The following is a 16,803-nucleotide window of genomic DNA, read 5'->3' on the forward strand; positions in this document are numbered from 1 at the left end:
GGAAAACGCAGATTTTTCTTTAATTTAGAAAAATTAAATTTGAACATTAAAAATTCTTAATTTTATGTTTTTTCAGGTTGGTTCTGATATTTTTATTTGTTTTGGAAACAGGAGAAATTTTAGATTTTTTTGCTGATGTGAGATTTACCTGCAGAGATCTTCTATTCAACAGCGAAGCACACTCTGCTGGCTAAATGGGATTAGCAATCTGATTATCAGCTGGTCTAAAACCAATTTACTATTTTTATTATTCCAGTTTAGGAATAATAAACTTCAGCCAGGTCAGAAAAATGACCAGATTACCTCAAACGCCTCTTCATGAACAGCGTCAGAGGTCAAAGGTCAGCTGTTTTCTGTTCCAGTTGTGTCTGTCTCCTGTAGTAAAGGATTGGTGTAATTATGAGACAGCCAGTAGGGGGAGCTCTGATCAGCGTTTCTGTCCTCTGGACAGGAAGTTCTGATGTTTCCAGAACCCGTTTCCCTCCAGGAGGTTCTGATGGTTGCACAGCTGGACACGCCTGTCCATGTCCAGCCACAGCGCCTCCTGCAGGTCTCAGCTTCCCCACCTACCAACCTGAAAGATGTGCCGTCCCTTTAAATCTCCACAGTTTAACATCATTTATTCTCAAAGGAAACATTTTATCAGTTTTTACATTAAACATGATTTTGGCATCATTGGTCTTCTACACCTGACAGGTGAGTCAACAAGGTGCGGCGATGCATTCAAACACCCCACAAAAACCAGGAAATTCCAGTTTTGGTCTCAGTTGTTTGATATGAAGATGAATGAAACCGAAGGACATTAAAATATAAATAAGAGTCAAAGTTCCAGTTTCTGCAGAATCAGCTCAGGATGAAGATGATGATGAAGGGAGTGTTGATCCGTTTTGCAGCGTTTCTGTCCGTTTTGCAGCGTTTCTGGCTGCTGCAGCAGAACACTCATCTTCATCAGCTGATCCTTCCTCAGCGGTCACATGACGCTGCTGCTACTCATTCATTAGTCATCGCCTCCTCCTGCTGCTCCTCCATTGGCTGGCTGCTGAAGCCGCTGTCCACCGTGGCGTCTGATTGGACAAAGACCAGGAAGTAAGGAACATTTCTCAGCTCAGATTAATTTTTCCCCCTGCCTCCTCAGGACTCGGGTTTTAAAAATGACATCACTTCCTGTTTCAGAAACCCGGTTCTGGTTCATTTTAACAACTAGAATTTATTTCCACTTATTTACTGTTTAAAGTTTTGAACCTCTGCTGGACGCTGCTGCACTCTTTATTGGTTCTGAAAATGGAAATAATTAATTCTCAAAGCATGCTAATGCTAACACTCATGCTGGCATATCTAATAAATGTGATGAAATTAAAAACAACCTTTCAGCAGGTTTTATACCTATTTTCAATCAAAGTTTTTTTTAAATATATTGTTTTGATTGATCTGTTGTGAAATTCTGATGTTTTTATTGACTGGAAGCAGAAAATAATCAGAATTTACAGAAAGAAAAGCTTAAAAACAATCGGTATAATGTTTCACTGAGATAAACCAAGTTTTATTGACTTACTGCATTTTAAACATTCTAGCACAAAACAGTCTAACTAATATGCTAATGCTTGTAGCGCTAATGTTAGCACAGTCAGCCAGCGCTGTAGTTTGAGTCTACATCCCATAATGATGGGATATGGACATCCCGCAGCTAACCTGACCCATGCTAACTCTACCCATGCTAACTTTACCAATGCTAACACTACCCATGCTAACTCTACCAATGCTAACCTGCCCCATGATAACTTGACCCATGCTAACTATCATTGCTAACCTGATCCATGCTAACCCTACCAATACTAACCTGGGTCTGGACTCTTAACATCATTCTGGGCCGTTTGGTTCTGGTTCTGTTTGGGTTCTGACCCGTCAGACCTACCTGAGCTGTGCTTGTCGTCTCGCAGCTCCGTGTTCCTCAGCAGCCGGACTCCCTCTGTCAGACCAAGAGCCTGCAGCGCCTCCACCAGGCCTTCAACCGGACCTCCACCCAGCTGCAGCACAGAGACACACAGGTGGTGAACGGGTCAGAACCGGGTCAGTCAGAACCGGGTCAGAACCAGGTCGGGTACCTTGTAGTGCTGTAGCAGGTGCTGGCAGGGCGTGGCGCTGTCCTCGTACAGGTGCGTCAGCGTCATCATGCCCAGCTTCTCGGCCAGCTTCACCCAGGGAACGTCGCCGACGCTCAGCACCGCCACCAACCGGCTCAGCGTCTCCTCGTCCAATCCCGACCGCTCGCCGTCTGCGGCAGCCAAACGTTAGGCGGGGTCACATGACACAGACTACCTGCACAGGTGGGGGCACCAACCTTCACTGCCAGTCCGGATCTTCTTGTCAGCGTGGCGACTGGGCTTCGGGCTCCGCCTGGAAGCCAGCAGGTTCCTCACCTGGAGGGACAGCGGCAGGTGAGACACGCCCACAGCCCCGCCCCGCCGCCGGTGCTACGGCTCTTACCTTCTGACAGGTGGCCAGGTCCAGGGGAGTGTGGCCTCTGGCCCGCCTCTTCCGGCTGCCGATTGGTTCGTCCGCTTCCGCCTCCTCGTCTGACGAACTGAAGTACAGCGGCTCGTCGTTCTCCATGGTCTTATCGGCACCTGAAAGCAGGAGAGATGCTCACAGGTCACCTGGTGCAGCTGGACAGGTGAACCTGGTCCTCCAGGTGAACCTGGTCCTCCAGGTGAACCTGGTCCTCCCTCACCTGCAGCGATCAGCATGGAGCAGAGCGTGGGGAACCCCAGGCTGGCTGCCAGGTGCAGCGGCGTGTTTCCTCCAAAGGTGCAGGTGTTGACGTCGGCCTTCAGCTGCAGAGCAGATGCGGCGTTAGCAGATGTAGCCCAGGTGGAAACGAGCTCCGCCCCTTCCTGTTGGCTGCTTACCTCTGTGATGAGCGTGCAGGCCACTTTGAACAGGTTCTCTCTGACTGCCAGGTGCAGCGGCGTGTTACCGCTCTTCAGCTCGGCAGCGTTGATCTTGGCTCCGCCCTCTACCAGCAGGCGCAGGCAGCGCTCGCCGTCCCTCCTGATGGCCAGGTGAAGCGGCTGCAGACCTGCGGACACACAGCTACGGCTCAGCACCTCGCCAACGCGTCAGGTTCAGCGCAGGCTCCGTCCCTCACCGTGGTAGTCCGGCGTGTTCACGAGGTGTGTGTGGCGTTCTCCCAGGTGGGCCAGCAGGAGGCGCAGCGTGGCAGTGTCTCCGGCCAGCGCAGCCAGGTGAAGCGGGCTGCGGCCATCTTTGTCCACCAGGGTGGGGTCGGCCCCCGCCCGCAGCAGCACCTCCACTACCTTCAGCTGCCGCGTGATGACCGCCAAGTGGAGCGGCGTCTGAGGAGTGGGTGGAGTCAGGATGTCAGCTGACCACCAGGACTGGCATAACTTGTGTAGCTAGCATAGCTAGATTAGCATAGGTAGCAGAACGTAGCTAGTGTAGTTAATGTGGCCAGAATACAAAGTGTAGTCTAACTATCCTAGCATAACATAGGTGTCCTAGCTTAGTCTAGCATAGCTAGCCTAGCCTAGTGTAGCAGGCTACCTGCTGCAGGTGGTTGCAGGTGTTGAGCACGGCGTGCTGCTGGCTGCTCAGCAGCGTCTGGATCAGCTGCTGGATGACGGCCGTCTGCTGGTGGATGATGGCCAGGTGCAGCGGCCTGGTGGGACACTGCCAGTTAGACCGGTCCGTCCGGACCAGAACCGGTTCAGGTGTGGTGGGACTCACGTGTCTCCGTTAGCGTCCTGGATGCCACACAGGTGTCTCTGCAGCACCAGCAGGATGCGGGCGTCTCCGGTGCTGCAGTACTGCAGCAGGGCGGCGGCCGTCTGCCGGGCGCTCTGCGACACCCGGCTGCTGAGGGAGGCGGCTGGGAGACACGGACCGGGTCAGAAGCAGAACCATGGAACAGAACCAGAACCAGCCACATTCTGGTGCCGCACACTCACCGATCCGAAGCAGCTGCTGCTGCACAGCGGAGCCTGGCTGGCCCTCACCCTGCTGGGGGGCGGAGCCTGACGTCAGAGGGGCGGAGCCTGACATCTGGGCTCCTCCCCCTGAGGTGAAGCCTGTGAAGGCTCCGGTGAAGAAAGCTCCGCCTCCTGGTCCTCCGTTCATCTGGGAGAACTGGAAACCTGGAGAGACACGAGCCGTTAGAGACACCAGAACCAGAACAGAACCGGGTCCAAGCATTCAACTCTCAAACGGTTCTGTTTCCTTCCTGTTTGGGTTCTGAAAGGTTCCTCTGAGTTCGTCCCACTCTGAAAATTAAATTAATCCTGAAGTGTTCTGACTCTGGTTCTGGTTCTGATCCATCTCTCTGGGCCCCACCTGGTCCTCCGGGTCCTCCCGGTCCTGATCCGAAGCCGCCGGTGCCGGGCCCTCCGTCGCGCCCTCGCCCTCCTCTCCAGGAGTCGTAGTGCGGCAGCGGCTTCTGCTTCTTCCTCAGGACTTCCTCTTTGTCTGAAACACAGCAGGCGTCATGGAAGCCGCGCTGTGGGCGGAGCTAGGTCTCCATGGTAACCAGGGAGGACTCACCTTGGACCTGCGGGACGTAGGTGAACTGCTTGGGGTCGCTGCTGTCGCCGGCTTTCTTGCGGCGCAGCTGCAGGAAGACGGTGACGGGCCGGTCGATCTCGGCGCTGTGGTACGGCGGCGTCTTGAACACGATGGCGTACTGCAGACAGGAAGTGACGCGTGTCACCATGCTGGTTTGACCTCTGACCTTTACAGGTTCTGATCTGACTTTAAGGTCCGTCCCAGCGCCCTGTGCCTCTGTGACGTGTGGACTCAGTCAAAGTCACATCAGGTTCAGGGTTGGGTGAACATTAACATGTTCTAATAATTAATTATCAGTCTGTCATGTGACTAGAGATTTTTACCCATAAAACCATCTGTTTTATGCAGCTGAAGGTCAGTTTGGTATAAAGTTGAGCCAATGCAAAGATCAAGTGAAGGACAAACATACGGCATATATAAAAAACAATAAAAATGCCTGATGCTACATTAGAAAAATAAAAAGACCAGATTATTTCTGAGGTTCTGCTGAAGCTCAGCAGAAACAGGAAAAGGATTCAACTAAGACTTTCAAAGTAAAGCTCACAGAGTCTTTTCAGAATAAGGGTCTAGTTCTGTCAGCATAGAGGAGGAAGTGAAGGCGTCTGTTTCCAGGAAATGATCAGAGATCATGTGACACCGATCAGCTCTTCATTCTGTACGGAGCTCCGCTGGGGCCAAAAACCTGCTTAAAAATTAAACTTAATAAAACTGAAAACTAAAAATAAGATAATTTTTTAAGGTTAAGTTTTTAAAAAATATCTATTTCTCACTGCTTAAAACTTATTTTTCAGTTTGAAAATTTTTTTTGTTTACAAATAATTTTTCAGGTCCTTTTTATTTCAATATAATTTTTTATTTCCAATATATTTATCAGATTAATTTTTTTCAAATTTAAATTTGTTTTGTTAAATTTTTCTTCAGGTTAATTTTTTTTTTTGTTTCTAAATAATTTTTCAGTTTCAGTCTTTTTGTCAGATGCATAATTTTTAAAATTTCAAATATTTAATATATATATATATTTTAGTGTTTTCCAGTTTCAGAAATGTGTTTTGAGCCCCCTGTAGCTCCGTAGCTCTGGTTCCAACCTGCTTGTGGACGTCGGTTGGAGAGAAGTCCCCGAAGGCCTCCCAGCATCCGTCCTCGTCTTCCTCATAGAAACGGATCTCGATGTCGTCTGAGGAGACGGACAGGTGAGACTCAGAGAGACGGGTCATTGGTCGACCAACAACCCAAGGACGAAGTGTCCCTCACCTTTCTGGACTTTGTCACACAGCAGGAAGATCTCATCTCCTCCCAGCACCGATCCGCACGTCTTGTCCATGCGCGAGATCTTCAGGTTGGACGCGTTGGGAGACTCTGCAGGGGAAACGGGTCAGCGTGTGGCCAGCAGGGGGCGCCGTGTGAGTGTGTGTGTTTGAGGCTCACTGCTGTCGTAGATGGGATTGGACACCACAGGTTTGAGCGCCCTGGTGAAGCCGCCGTTGCTGTCCTGCAGGAAAGCGGTGAAGCGTAGACGGACAATGTTCAGGTCCATGACCTTCCCCAGCTCCTTGGCCTCCTTCAAGATGGACGACTCCTCACCATCTGCAGGGACACAGGGGACAGAGGGACGTCAGAAACAACGGGGTCGTCCTGACAGGCCAGGACCAGGACCTCAGGTCAGCCTGGGGACTGTCCAGGTGAGTGTGTGTCCAGGTGAGTGTGTGTCCAGGTGAGTGTACCTGTGAGCGGACAGTGAGTTCCTTTCTGTCTCCGCCTCTCGTCTCGGAGCCGTCGGGTCAGAACCTCGACCACGCCCTTCTTGGTCACATGGAGGATTCCCAGATTGCTGAACCTGCAGGAAGTGACATCATCACTGCAGTTGTGAGCGCTTATTAGCAGGTTGTGGTTCTGTTTGGGTTCTGGTACTGACGAGGCGGTCAGGTCGTTGGGTCCGATGTCCAGGCTGCAGGTCCCGTTCTCGTTGCAGTGGCGTCCCACCAGGCTGTGAGCGTGGACCCGGGCCGGGTCGGTGTGGGTCACCAGCTGGACCTCCACCCGGGCGTGGCCCACGTAGTTGTTGATCTGCGGACCAGAACGTCGCCGGTGTCAACAGAACCGGAACCAGAACTGGATCGGAGCGCAGGCTGGTTCTGATTGGGTGCTCACCTTCACGGTCGGGTAAGTCCGCCGGTTTTTCTCGCTGGACGCCCCCGGCAACCCGCCATGGGACGGGCCCTCGCACTCGTAACGGAACCGGAACCCCCTCTGCAGTGGCAGAACCAGAACTGGGTCAGAGCAGAACCAGGTCCAAACCAGAACCAGCCCCAACCAAACCCCACTGAGCATGTGCTGCAGGGTGAGTCATGTGACCTGCATCACTTCCTGTCAGTAAATGGAAGTGACACGCTAACGGCCGAGGGGGAATCACCCGTTTTTCTGGAATTCCCACCTGAACGGTTTTATGTTCCCAGAGTTTTCCAGCTTCACTCTGAGGTTCTAACAGCAGAACTTTAAAATTTATTTTACACATTTTATTAAATCTGAACATAAACATCCTGGAAACACGAACAGATCTGATGACTTCCTGCTCTGTAGTTTTAGATAACAATCCCTCTCCAGGCGGCCATGTTTCTCATTATTTTAATCCGCTTTCTGTGATTTCATAGTCTAAATAATATTTTGGCAGATAAATAAACTGAATGTTTGTGTCTAAAATTAAAAATAATCTGTGAACTAATGACGTCATCAGCATCATGACTGAAACACAGAAACAGGTGTGGGCTGAACAGCCATGAGGAACGCCAGAAACACAGCCAGAGGTATGGAAGGCAAGTAGGGACAAAATTCAACATATAAAAACATAACTAAATCCTAAATAACATAACTAAAAATATAACAAAACAACTTAAAAGGCAAAATATAAATGTTTTAAGAAACTATTTTAAACCTGTAATGAGTTTATTAACATTATATTTCCAGAAAGCTTCTGTATGGAGGGCCAAAAGGGACAAAGTTTATTAAATAAATACATCAATACATCATTAATTAAATGTACAATGAAATATGTTTATGTCTAAATTAATCAGTGGACAATAAATTTATTAAACATGTAAATAAATCATTAAAATAAAAACAGATCCACATTAGCCCCGCCCATCCATGCTTCTGGTTTGACAGCTCAAATCATGTCATGGCGACACTGCAGGAACAGGAACCGTACAATAATTAAATGAAATAGCTAAATATAAATGTAATTAATTATCTTCAGCATTAGAAACAGTTTGTATTTTAACGATTTAATGAATTTATCGTAAACCTCGAGCTTCAAACATTCGGATTCTGTTTCAGAAATTTAAATGAAAATTTGTCGTTGAGTCGTAAAAGTAAGAGCTGCTAAACGTAGCCTCAGGGGTCAAAGGTCAAACAACCCGGAGGTTCTTCTTCCCGTTTCTGGTCATCATTACAGAGGTTCTGATTAACCAGGTAATAATTATTCTGTTGGACTGAAAGCTGTAAAAAGTCCTGGAACCGGACCAGAGGTCTGAGTTCAGACAGAACCAGAACCAGCAGGTTCTGCTCGTTGTGGGTCAGACTCACCTGTTTGGGTTCCTCGATGATCTGGATGTACGGACCGTGAGCTGCAACACAGAACAGAACCGGGTCAGAACCGCTGGCTGACTGACTGACAGTTTCCCTGAAGCTTCTCTGGAAGGTTCTGGACTGCCTGGTGCCGGGTCGGCCACTGGACCACTGGGGGTTCTGGTACGGGTTCTGGGACGGTTTGGACCGGCGGGTTCCAGGTATTAAAGATGGGTTCTAAAAAAGTATGCTGGCTGCTGAGGCCGTGGTTCTGACCCAGAACAACTTGCTACATAGAACCAGAACCAGAGAGCAGATATGGTACCAGCAGCCAGTGGGTCTGGTACCAGAGAGAGAGGGATCTGAAGGGTTCTGGGGACTCCTCCCTGTGGAACACCACGACTCCACTGACCCGGTCCAGTTGGCTCTGTTCTGGTCTGCTGGGCCTGCAGGAGATTTAGTGGGCGGGGCTAAAGCCAGAGCAGCTCACCTGTCTCAGGTATGTACGGCTCCGTCTTGATCTCCATCGGAGGAATGAAGTCACAGGAGAGGAAGCTTGGTAACTGCTGCAGAAGAAAAGACATCGGATCAGAACCATCAGATCCTGATCAGAACCTCCTGATGTCAGACAGGAACTCACCATGTTGTCGTCTCCGTAGTTCACGAACTGAGGTTCAGTCATCCTGCAGCAGAAACACAGTAAGACACGAGTGAGTGTGAGTGTGAGTGTGTGTGTGTGTGTGTGTTCTGGGTCGGCCCGGCAGAACCGCCTCAGATCCAAATAAAAGCTAACAAACAGAAGCTCCCCCCTCCCCCGCCTGTTTCAGTCACTTCCTGGAAGCAGACTTCAGGAAAACCCCCAGAATCCCAGAGCAGAAAGGGGCGGGGCTTCCAGCCTGCTGATGATGTCACACTGCTGCTATGGCAACCAGAGAAGTCGGCACTAAGCAGGAAGAGCCAGAACCATTATGAGAACCAGAACCAGGACGAGAGACACTCTGACATCTTCAGAACCTCCAGGCCCGATGATGATGAATGAACACAGTGAGGAAGAGGAGACACCAACCAGCAGCCAGAACCAGAACCAGAACCTCCAGCAGTCAGAAGCAGACCCGATGTTCTGTGTTTGTCTACTTCCTGTCTGGTGGTTTTTGACTTCCTGTCTCTCAGAGAAAAACCCGGCTGCCTGTGAGTCAGAACCGACCCAAGGCCCGGTTACCCCCCTCCTCCCCCCGGCGCAGGGACGGCCCCCAGCGTGGCGCCAGCCAATCAGAGCGCAGCGTGAGGACAGAAACCTGAAGGGGAAGTCGGCAGGAATCCACGGCGGGAGATTTTACTGACGGTTTCTGTGAAACCCGTCACCGTGGCAACGCCTCTGCAGCACGCCGCGATCTCTGGTGACCCGTTTCTGGAGATCCAGGAAGGTTCTGGTCATGATGCTGACCTCTGGTTGGTCACAAGGGGCTCTACTGAGCATGCTCAGTCCATCGCTGCAGGACCAGCAGAACCCAGGGGGTTCTGGAGGTTCTGACCCGGGTAGGTGTGATGAAGATGTACCTGAGTGCTCCGGCCATGTCTGGAGGTGAGGAAGAGGAGGACTGGATCTTCCTCCTGCCGGGTTTTTCCTGCAAAACACAAACAGACATGACGAGAGTCAGGAGATCGGATCAGCGCCGGCCAAGGACCTCCTCCTCTCGACCCGATAGGACCATCAACTGCTCAGCAGGTCCAGAACCTCTAGAACCTCCTGGTCCAGCCTGGAACCAGAACTAATCAGAACCAGAACCACCAGTCCAAAGACCAGGCAGGTTCTACAGCTCAACCGGGTCATGGAGAACCTTCTGCTGGTTCGGGACTTCCTTTTACTCCCAGATTTCAAAATAAAAGGATTCCACAATAAAAACATCCGGGAAACATCAGGATATTTATGATAAAAATCTGAATTATTTTAAAATTATTTTACGTAAGAACAATCACAGACATCAAATCAGAAGCCATGTAAAATTAAAATCGATCAATAATCGATGTGATTTCGTCATTTTCCCAGAACCTCCTAAGAACAGAACCAGGATTACTGAAACCCAGCTTTAACCAGTAAACATTAGCTGACCCCATTTAAACGGGTTCGGCGCCCGTAGAACCGGGATTCTTTCATCCGAACCAGTGATACTTTGAGTTCAGCTTCGGTTCGAATAATTACCGGACTTTGAAGGTGGATTCAACGGATTTTTGAGTCTAGCCTCGTGTTTTAGCTTAGATTTAGACTCCAATTTAAACCCGTCCGGACTGTTTTGGTTCCGTTGGAACCGTTTAGCAGTAAAAATGTGAGTTTTTACCTGGTTTCTTCCTTCGATCTGACTGTCCGATTCAGTTCGCAAAAACTCCCGAACTGAACCCAGAAGTGTCAAACTGGCGCACGAGGAGAATGGGGGACTTCCGGTTCGGGATTTTCAAAATCAAACCTGCGATGTGTTTTTGTTTCTGCGCTGCTTTTTGTCTGTTGCTCATTTGAGTAGCAGGTGCAGGACAGCTGGTGTTCCACTGCTGTCCTCCAGGGACACTGTCCCACCTCCAGGGGAGGTGGGACAGTGGTTCCCGGGGAGGGGTTTGCTCCTCCACCAGGCCTCCGGTTCTCCAGAGTTCTGTTGAAGAACCGATCTGTTGGTTCTGCTGAGTTGGACCGGAGACACATGGACTACAGAGGACCTGCAGGACTCGTTCTGGACACCGCTGTCCTTCAGGGACTCAAACAGTAAAGTAATTTCCTGAAGTTAGGCCACTTTTACTGGTTTTATTTTGAAGCAACAAACGGGATCGGAAATGCTTGTCCCTCTCTTTTGCTTCGGCTTGACGCAGCTCAGACCCGTTGTCATGGTGACCTCAGGCTGTCAGTGGAGTCGGAAATCCCCGAACCTGCAGGGGAATTCCGGAGCCACGGCGGGAACACGGCCAGCTGATTGGTGGGAACACGAGCTTAAGTCCCGCCCCCCGATGAAAGAACAAGTGGAGAAAACGATCAAAATAAGCATCATAAAAAGGATTTATGGTAAATTAGTGGAAAACAAATAGATTTTTATACTTTTATGCAGTAATTAAAACTAAACTCGTCAAATTTAAAGACAGTGCTCCAAAGATTTTAATTAAAACGAATAAACAAAATTGATGCACTTAATCCTTATTTTATTCTGAGAATAATCCTGATAGCTTCAGTTTGAACATGTTCCAGACTTTCAAAGGCTACAGTGATGTAACAAAATGAGAGAAAACAACCGGAAGTGGTTTGTGCTTTATTTAACTTCCTGTTCTCACAAAAAGCTAAACCAACCCCTGAATACAGAAGAAGAGCAGCTTGAGTTAAAGGAGACAGATCAGAAAAATAATTTTTCATGCAGCATAAACAAATTGCCCCAAGCTTTCACAAGGCGCCGACAGGGGGAGCCACCTGCGTTTGCATAGATTCTTACAGAGAAACTGAAAGTTCAGAAACAGAAGAAATGAACAGAACTTAAGATCAGGATCAGAAAAATAAAAAGACTTTCAGTCCACAGAGGAACTGAACCTGAGGGAGAATTTTACAGATTAATAATTTTACAGATTAACAGATTGTGTCATTACTGCGTTTCTGAGAAAAAAACATCTAAATATGAACGAGTTCAGTTGGAGCAACTGATCTTTACCAGCTTACATTCATTGTAAATCTTAAAAATTTCATTTGTTTGGGTTGTTTACTATCAAATTAAATGTCTTCAATAACACAAATCTGACTAAAACATAAAATATAGAAGTAATGAACAGAAGTTCAGTTATTTCATAAACATTGTTTGCATATTGCTTATTAATTTGCCACCATTAAGCACCACTCGTCTTTTCAAAATGCTAATTAGGATGTTGATTTTTAGAGGTTAAAAATCAACATCCATAATAATAATGATGCTAAACGCTCCGTGTAGCCTAGAAATGATGACATATTGGGTGCTGACATGTTGGTCTGGGGCCCCTAGAGAAGATCTGCTCAGGGCCCCAAAAAGGCTTGGGCCAGCCATGGAAAATGTGCAAAGTCACTTTGGCAAAGTTGATTCTTTCTCCAAATCAAAAATAAATCTGTTTTCAGATAATTTTTGAAAATAAAATCTAGTTTTAAGTTAAATTTTTAAATATTTTGTTGTAAAAATGTAGAAAAAAGCGTAGAAAAAAGCAGCAGCTTTTAGGGCGATCTTTGGTCAAAACACATTCATGATCAGACAGATGGGAATCCGGTTCTGGTTCTGGTCGGGTTCTGTCCTCTACTGGAAAGGTTCAGGAGGTTTTGGATTTCATTTTGGGACCAGAACCGGGCCTGAGAGTTTTAGGTCGGTTTGTTGAATCTAAGCAGCAGAATTTAAATCGGAGGAGAGAGAACCATCTGGAGGAGCCAAGAACCCGACCAGAACCAGAACCATTAACCGGGTTGATTAAAGTAACAGAAACGTAAACAAGGTGTATGTAAACATGTGACCAGAACTATGTGGAGGTCAAGTAGAACCAGTCAGTGGTTCTGACCCAGTCCATCTGACTGCAGCAGAACTTTTATCCTGCCAGAGGGCTTTTATTTTGGAAGGAACTTCCTGGTTCGGTCCATCAGAACAACTCGGAGTTGAAGTCAAGGCGTTCCCTGATCCGGCCGGTCCACATGGTTCTGATCCATCTGAAGGCCTCAGTGAGTGGCGGCTCTGCGGTCCGGTGGGCTGTGAGGAAGAGGAGCGAGGAAGAGGAGCGAGGAAGCAGCAGGAGCACCAAGGGAGGCGGGTAGCGTCTGGAACCAGAACCAGAACCGGAACCTTATGTGAAGATGAGCCCAGAGTCGCTGTAAACCTTGAAGATCTTCTCGATGGCGTTGACGTACGCCGCCGTCCGCAGGTCCAGACCCAGCTGGTACCGGCTGGTCGTCTGCATGATTTGCTGCAGGAAACAAGATTTTCAGAATAAAAGCTCCATCCACCAGAGGGCACTGCGACTCAAATGATGCAGCTGCTCATATTGCGTGTGTGTGTGTGTGTGTGTGTGTGTGTTACCCTGGCAGAGCGCTCCATGGTGTAGGCCAGGCCCGAGTGGACGATGTCCTTCTCAGACGCTCCCTGCAGCAGAACGGGACAGGTCAGCACCGAGGAAGAGGAGGACGAGGAAGATGTTCGCTTCTCCTTGAGGTTCAGACACGTGTCCAGGTCTCGGCCAATCAGAGGCGGGACTCCCCTCTGATTGGCTGTGGTAAAGGTGTTCCTGTGTGTGGGTGGGACTTTCTGCTGTACCAGCAGGTTCCTCTGTGTGGCGCTGCTGAGACCTGAAACGTTCAGTGCTCCTGACTGAGGGAATGCTGATGTGAACCAACGACTGCTGGTGTGTGTGTTTAGATCTGACACACACTTTCTGCGGGGTGTGAATACTTTCTGCGGGGTGTGAATACTTACGGAGATCCGGTCCTGGAACTCCGAGGTGGGAACAACTGGAATGGAGCCGTTCAGTTTTCCAAACTTCCTCTCCAGACTCTCCTGGACGGACACTGAGGAGAAACGGGTCGGTCAGAACCAGAACCACCATGACGATGATGATGGTGATGATGAAGAGTGCGGCGCTGACTCAGCAGGTGGTAGTTCGAATCCCTCTCGTACTTGAAGGTGAGCCGGCCGTAGCTCACATGGTTCAGGTTCTTCAGCCACTCAAAGTACGACACGGTGACGCCCCCCGCGTTCAGGTACATGTCCTGGGTACGAAACCGCAGCTCAGACCAGAACCAGAACCAAAAACCAGAACAGAACCAGACCCCCCACTGACCGGTATCTCCAGCATGTTCCTCTCCAGGAAGATCCGATCCGCCTCAGGCGTGGTCGGCCCATTGGCTCCCTCTGCAATGATCTGTCAGAACCAGAGAGAAACCGGGTCAGAACCAGAGAGTATACTTGTCAAGTTTTGGATTTAAACCCAGAGAAACTTTTGGATCCAACCCAGAAGAACAGCTGACATCCAGCATCAGACGGGTTTATCAGAACTCCAACAGAACCTCCAGTGAACCACTGACTAACCAGAACCAGGCGCGGTCCAAATGCAGCCGGGTCGTTTTTAAAACCAGAACAGATGATCTGATCGGCAAAATAAACGTCAAACTGGAAAGAGAAATGTTTAGTTATGAAGCTGAATATTTAGCTTCATAACTAAATATTTAGTCATGAACTCATTTATGAATGTGTGACTAACATTGTGACAACATGACTTTGTAAATTAACTCCCACGTGTTTCTGCACGTCCTGCTAAATAAACCCAAATATTGCTGTTCATTTTTTACAGTGTAACTTTACAAACAGGATTTGTTTATTTTTTTAAATTTGTTTTAATACAGGAGATTTATGGGAAAGATCGGTAAAAAAAAACGGTCATTTCATTTGAAAACAGGAAACCTGACAGCTACAGAGTCAGAACCAGTTGGACCAGAATCCAGTCGACCTGTGGCCCGGTTCTGCCGGTACCTTGGCCTTGACGCGGTGCGCGTTGCGCTGCGTCAGCTGCTTCTCGCTGGCAGCGGGGATCAGGATGTCGCAGTCGGCCTCCAGCAGGCTGCCTTCGTACGGCGTCGAGTCCGGGAACCCCACGATGGTCCCGTTGGCCTGGAGACAGGGAGCAGCGTTAGGGCGCGGTTCTGGACCAGAGCGCGGCCTGCGGGGGGCGCCCACCCACCAACTTGTAGTCCTCCAGCTGCTTGGGGTCGATGCCGCGCGGATTCCAGATGCTGCCGTCCATCTCGGCCACGCCCACACACCTGGCGCCGAAGCGGTGCAGGTAGCGCATGGTGTGGAGGCCCACGTTCCCGAAGCCCTGAGAGCAGAGGAGCAGCTGATTGGCTCAGAGCGGAGACGCCGGACCCCACCGGGCCGGGCGGTGCCGGTCGTACCTGGATGACGAAGGTCTTGTCCTGGAAGCCCGGCGCCAGCCCGACCCGGTTCATGAAGGACGCGTCGTTGATGAAGTTCTCGATGCCGTGGAAAACGCCGCGGCCTGTCGCAGAGATCCGGCCGTGGATCCCGCCCTGGCTGATGGGCTTCCCCGTCACACAGGCGTGGGCGTTGATGTCCTGAGGAGGGGTAGACGGGTCAGAACCAGGGTCGGGTCAGAACCAGGGTCGGGTCAGTTGGTTCCGGCCCAGACTCACGTAGTGTCCCATGGTCGTGGCGAAGGTATCAGCGATCCATGACATCTCCCGCTCCCCGGTGCTCATGTCCGGAGCCGGAACGACGATACCAGGCCCTGCAGAACCACACGGAGGGTCAGAACCAGCCCCTGTCTGTGAGGTGGGCGGGGCTTATGAACAGGAAGTTGGTTTCCTCACCGATGAATCCCTTCTTGGCGAGCTCGATGGTGAACCGCCTGGTGATTTTCTCCAGCTCACTGTCCTGGAAACAGAGATTGGACCAGTTCTGAATGGTTCTGGTCCAGATTAACCCGTCCAGAATACTGATTAAGACATCCTGTTAGTTCATTTATTTAGTAACGATTAAATCAATTAAGCGAATAAAAAATTGACTCATTCTGCAGATTTTTATTTGATAATTAAATTCCTTTTCTCAAGAATAAAAATGTTTATTGCCTTAAATGCAATAACATCATTCCTGTGAACATTTGCTCCAAGGATGAATTATTGATTAATAAGTGGAACAAAAGGTGATTAATAGATTATTTCCAGAATATGAAACAAAAACTAAAAATGTTTTTAAATTAAATGTAAAATGTTTGTTGTTCAGTTTTGGGTTCATTTTTCGTTCTTTCAGCTTCAGAGTTTCTAAGTTCCAATCGATCATCGATTTTAATATCTGACTCTGGTTCTTTCAGCTCTGCTCTGCTGCAGCGCCCCCTGCTGAGCATCTGATCCACTGAACCGGTACAATGGGTTTATTCAGCGTCTCCACAGTGGAACCGGTTGGACTGGACCAGAAACGGGCTGTTCTGACCCGCCCTGATCCAGACACGCCTTTGTTTAGCTTGTGGGCGGCCCAGTTCTGTTCTGGTTCTGGAGGAAGATTCTCCGTCCGACTGCAGCTGGTACCACTGAGTTGGAGTCCAGAACCAGTTCAGAACCTCCAGGTCGGTTCTGTTTCCCCCTCTAACCCAACGACACGCTTCATCATCATCATCATAGTAAAGGGGGCTGCACCGTGGTGCAGTGGGTGGCACTGTTGCAGCAGAAGGTTGTGGGTTCGATTCCCGGCCCAGGTCTTTCTCCATGTTCATGCTGGTTCTGTCCACCCAGTCCAGAAACATGTTGCCCTGCGATGGACTGGTGACCCGTCCAGGTGACCCGTCCAGGTGACCCCGCCTCTCGCTGGAGGCAGCCGTTTGTTTTGTAGAAAATGTTTTCCTCTTTTTTGTTTGTTTCTGTTTCGGCTCTAATTTAAATCTAGTTTTCAGTTTGTTTTGTCATTTCAGTAATAAACAGGATTCGGGTCACTTTCTTTAATATTTAGTCAAGTTTAATAAATTTAAATCTGCTCTGTCTGCTCAGTAAAAAGCTCTGGATAAACGATAAACTGAGTTTAACTTCATTACAGCCGTGAAAATTGATCCTGATTACAAATTAATTAATAATCAAAGCCCAGTTCTGTTTCTGGTCCAGAACCGACCCAGACTCCGTTTCTCCTTCAGAGC

At 49.1% G+C, this 16,803-nt stretch overlaps 3 protein-coding genes across 5 annotated transcripts in view; 1 reads left to right on the top strand and 2 right to left on the bottom strand.

Annotated features, from left to right (window-relative positions):
• The window catches only part of LOC106935881 (PH and SEC7 domain-containing protein 1-like), a 43,215-nt gene extending 33,542 nt beyond the window's left edge, over window positions 1-9,673 (top strand). Inside the window, exon 20 of the transcript XR_001421992.1 lies at window positions 9,661-9,673. The gene's annotated coding sequence lies outside the window, so the exon portion shown is untranslated. The remainder of the gene's footprint in view (window positions 1-9,660) is intronic.
• Window positions 602-10,728, bottom strand: nfkb2 (nuclear factor of kappa light polypeptide gene enhancer in B-cells 2 (p49/p100)). Of its 3 annotated transcripts, none has more exons than XM_015016596.1 (24): window positions 10,473-10,574; window positions 9,694-9,761; window positions 8,777-8,819; window positions 8,627-8,699; window positions 8,155-8,195; window positions 6,724-6,822; window positions 6,488-6,639; window positions 6,297-6,409; window positions 6,001-6,159; window positions 5,827-5,931; window positions 5,661-5,749; window positions 4,555-4,693; window positions 4,348-4,479; window positions 3,966-4,151; window positions 3,745-3,886; window positions 3,562-3,676; window positions 3,146-3,353; window positions 2,907-3,076; window positions 2,729-2,831; window positions 2,485-2,624; window positions 2,339-2,417; window positions 2,103-2,272; window positions 1,913-2,024; window positions 602-1,064 (listed from the first exon to the last, which is right to left on the bottom strand). In XM_015016596.1, exons 2-24 carry the CDS (start codon window positions 9,708-9,710, stop codon window positions 991-993), a joined length of 2,661 nt encoding a protein of 886 aa, XP_014872082.1. In that variant the 5' UTR covers window positions 9,711-9,761; window positions 10,473-10,574; the 3' UTR covers window positions 602-990. The 3 variants fall into 3 exon arrangements, with proteins under 3 accessions (XP_014872082.1, XP_014872080.1, XP_014872081.1); XM_015016595.1 differs by having other exon boundaries at window positions 991-1,064; window positions 8,627-8,702; window positions 10,473-10,728; XM_015016594.1 differs by lacking the exon at window positions 10,473-10,574 and having other exon boundaries at window positions 8,627-8,702; window positions 9,694-9,710.
• A 571-nt stretch (window positions 10,729-11,299) lies between these two features.
• The window catches only part of LOC106935884 (glutamate dehydrogenase, mitochondrial-like), a 9,918-nt gene continuing 4,414 nt past the window's right edge, over window positions 11,300-16,803 (bottom strand). The window contains exons 4-13 of the mRNA XM_015016601.1: window positions 15,491-15,554; window positions 15,314-15,408; window positions 15,056-15,235; window positions 14,842-14,979; window positions 14,634-14,771; window positions 13,945-14,025; window positions 13,750-13,873; window positions 13,581-13,672; window positions 13,188-13,250; window positions 11,300-13,074 (exon numbers count right to left, since the gene is read on the bottom strand). Coding sequence (XP_014872087.1) covers window positions 12,955-13,074; window positions 13,188-13,250; window positions 13,581-13,672; window positions 13,750-13,873; window positions 13,945-14,025; window positions 14,634-14,771; window positions 14,842-14,979; window positions 15,056-15,235; window positions 15,314-15,408; window positions 15,491-15,554 — 1,095 coding nt within the window. The 3' untranslated portion in view covers window positions 11,300-12,954. The remainder of the gene's footprint in view (window positions 13,075-13,187; window positions 13,251-13,580; window positions 13,673-13,749; window positions 13,874-13,944; window positions 14,026-14,633; window positions 14,772-14,841; window positions 14,980-15,055; window positions 15,236-15,313; window positions 15,409-15,490; window positions 15,555-16,803) is intronic.

The sequence above is a fragment of the Poecilia latipinna genome, unplaced genomic scaffold (genome assembly GCF_001443285.1).
Source record: "Poecilia latipinna isolate Pla-1442-1.1 unplaced genomic scaffold, P_latipinna-1.0 Scaffold2039, whole genome shotgun sequence".
NCBI lineage: Eukaryota > Metazoa > Chordata > Actinopteri > Cyprinodontiformes > Poeciliidae > Poecilia > Poecilia latipinna.